This window comes from Triticum dicoccoides, chromosome 7A (assembly GCF_002162155.2).
Source record: "Triticum dicoccoides isolate Atlit2015 ecotype Zavitan chromosome 7A, WEW_v2.0, whole genome shotgun sequence".
Taxonomy (NCBI): domain Eukaryota; kingdom Viridiplantae; phylum Streptophyta; class Magnoliopsida; order Poales; family Poaceae; genus Triticum; species Triticum dicoccoides.
In genome coordinates, this window is record NC_041392.1 from 239,693,244 (window position 1) to 239,696,130 (window position 2,887).

Sequence of the window (2,887 nt, forward strand, 5' to 3'; positions counted from 1 at the left end):
TGGGTGAGGCTCTCTCATCGTTTTTTTTTAAACATCAGTACAGACACAAGCGCTCATATACATGCGCATACACTCATCCCTATGAATGCACACACGCACACCCTATTTTTATGAGCACCTCCGAAAGATCAAGCCGACATATCATTTTGAGATTTAGGAAGCTTTACATTTTTTTTGAGACAATTTAGGAAGCTTTACATACTGGCGTGTCTGTCTGAGCCCTCGAGTTGGGCTTCTCATGGACTTTGTCTGGTAAATTCTAGACCAACTAGTACTTCGTAGGTCAAATGGGCCGTCCACTCTGTTACATCGCGCAGTAGCATTCCGTTCCCTTTCTTGCGGACCAATACTAGACACAGAGGCGATCGAGAGGGGTCAGAGATTCGGGAGTCGGCGGCGACGCAGGAGGAAGCGCTCGGGGAGAGGCCGCCGCCCGCCTGGGAGGGTCTCGGAGAGCGTTAGAGATGGTGCCGGCGAAGGGGTGGAGCCGGAGGGTCGGGAGCGCGCGGTCGTTCGTGGGGAACGCGCTGGGCGGCGTGCGCGGTTGGACCAACGTCGCCTCCTGGGCGGTCGCCGGGAGCCTCGCCTACTACCTCTGGGTCCGACCCGCGCGCCAGCTCCAGAAGGAGCAGCAGGTCGATTTCCCCTTGCTAATTCTTGTTACCGCTGTGATTGTCTTCTATTGGATGGATCGGTCTGGACATATCGCTTTCTCGGATGAGATCGCCGTAAGATGCAGTTGCCCACATCTCTACAAGCCCGTTTAGTTAATTCCAGGAAATTGTCGAAATGATGCGTGTATAGGCGCTGGCATCAAGAGCTTGTTGTTTACTTCTAGGAACTGTGCGTTGGCTTGCTCGGAATTGATGCTGCTGTCTTAGCTTTTGGTAGGGACTGACTAATTGTCAACTTCATTTTATCTGCCAAACTTAAACCATAGGAAACACCATTGAAATTACAGCCGGCTAGTGTCTGTCATGACATTTTACATGGTTGAGCTATCGTTGCTTGGGAAGTTAAACTTGTGAATCTTAATATGGCCTTCTTCCAACAAGAATAATTTGATGATGTATTTTGATAAACACTTCATTCATGGAAATATTATTACTGTCAAACCAAATAGAGCGAATAAATGGCATGCTCTTATAAAAGTGGGACAGCTATGTTCAGCTCTTGCATCCACCATATTGAAAATGATAATCTGAATTGCCTCTTGCTGCGTGTTGTCCTTTTTAAACAGTCACTTGTTCTATTCAAAAGTGTGACTTAGGAATTTCATCCTCCTGTAAGGCACCCTTATTTATCTACAAGTAAAAGAACCAAATGTTCTAGCAGTTACTCATGTCTCATCTATCCTGATAAGCAGTTAGTACTTATTACTTTTCTTTATCTGAAATTTTCTTTTATAGAGTTGTCTGTTTTCGTTCCATTTCATCCACCGATGTTTTTGCACCAAATTACTTCAAATTGCTGCAGTGTTATCTTGATATTTCACGCTTCTCCACTCTTACTATTATGTTTAATCTGGTGATTTTTCTTTCCACTCTGTTGATAATGGTATATGCCTTTTTTCACAGGAACGAGCTGCTTTAGCTGCTGCCTCGGATCCATACCGTTATGTCGAGAAACGGAGGCCAATTCCTGACCCCCAGGTAACCTTTGTATCTTCACTTTCACTAGATCCCTGAGACCCAGACAACAAGCTATTCCATCAACTGGTTCTGCAAGTTGATTCCTTATCTACTACTGCATGTAATGTCACCAGGACACTGGCCTAACTTACGGGAAGAAGAAGGATCCTCCGAAGTCTGACAACTAGTTCATCTGGGAACATCCTGTACCAAATACGGCGTCCGTTTGACTGGCAACGTCCCAATATGGGATTTCTGCAAGCCTGATTGCTAACGCATGATAAGCATATACCGTTAAAAAGGTTGCTTCCTCATGCTAGCAAGCCAGGTCTTGTTGTCGTCTGAGTCTCTTCGTTTTGAGTAATTTAGCGTTCATCTTTTGAGTTTCCTGCTTGTTTGGACGGATACCGTTTTGTTAGACACGAGGAATCATACTGGAAATGTAAATGTGTAAGTGCTAGATGTTCAGAAATCGGTGTATGGAGACACTACAATCCGTGCATTGTGATACCGTCACTGCTACTGCTACTCTGCTAGTGTTTCCAACATGCTAAATAATAAATCCACTGTCTATGATCGGAGTGCAATTGTTTGTGTGTAGCATGATACTGCTCCATTACAGAAGTGCCGGAAGAAATCTGTATTTTCTTTTGATGCATCTCGGCATTAGGTGCTTCAAGTGTGTTTAGAGAGAGATGGAATGTACACATACCCAGATACACTGTTCTTATGAGCATCTTTCAAAGGCTGGGCTACAATTATTTTTTTGTTTCGTGTCCTACAGTTAGCATATACCACCTCATCAAAATATGCAAGCCAGCAACAATTTTCAAGCCCTAGCTACCACAAAATGTACATCATCATATGTCATCATCATGCGCACCTTCACTGAGAAACAACACTCTAGATCGGCTACACTTCCACCAGGTGATCTCAACCGTCTAGGGTGCTCAAACACCCAAGAATAATAAGATCCGCAAGAGATTAGTGGGGGAATCAAATTTCTCTTAGTGGAAGTGTAGATCGGGGCCTTCTCAACCAATCCCTAGAAAGTCAACAAGTTCGATTGGCTAGGGAGAGAGATCGGGTGAAAATGGGCTTTGGAGCAACAATGGAGTTTAGGGCAGGAAGAGGTAGTTCTTCATGAGGAAGAAGACCCCCTTTTATAGCGGGGAACAAATCCAATCGTCATGCTCTTCTCAGCCCGCACACAAGCAGTACTATCGCTCCAGGAGCGGTACTACCGCTTCCTACAG

General features: G+C 45.0%; 1 protein-coding gene across 1 annotated transcript; it reads left to right on the forward strand.

Moving 5' to 3' along the window:
- Window positions 1–321: 321 nt before the first annotated feature.
- LOC119330958 lies at window positions 322–2,218 on the forward strand. Its single transcript, XM_037604110.1, has 3 exons — window positions 322–635; window positions 1,578–1,652; window positions 1,766–2,218. Exons 1-3 carry the CDS (start codon window positions 465–467, stop codon window positions 1,817–1,819), a joined length of 300 nt encoding a protein of 99 aa, XP_037460007.1. The 5' UTR covers window positions 322–464; the 3' UTR covers window positions 1,820–2,218.
- The last annotated feature ends 669 nt before the right edge of the window (window positions 2,219–2,887 follow it).

Bases quoted from the DNA above. Each gene is read 5' to 3' on its own strand.
- LOC119330958 (XM_037604110.1), top strand. From the start codon at position 465: ATGGTGCCGGCGAAGGGGTGGAGCCGGAGGGTCGGGAGCGCGCGGTCG. The intron at 636-1,577 runs GTCGATTTCCCC...CTTTTTTCACAG, and splicing joins AGCTCCAGAAGGAGCAGCAG to GAACGAGCTGCTTTAGCTGC. The intron at 1,653-1,765 runs GTAACCTTTGTA...TAATGTCACCAG, and splicing joins GGCCAATTCCTGACCCCCAG to GACACTGGCCTAACTTACGG.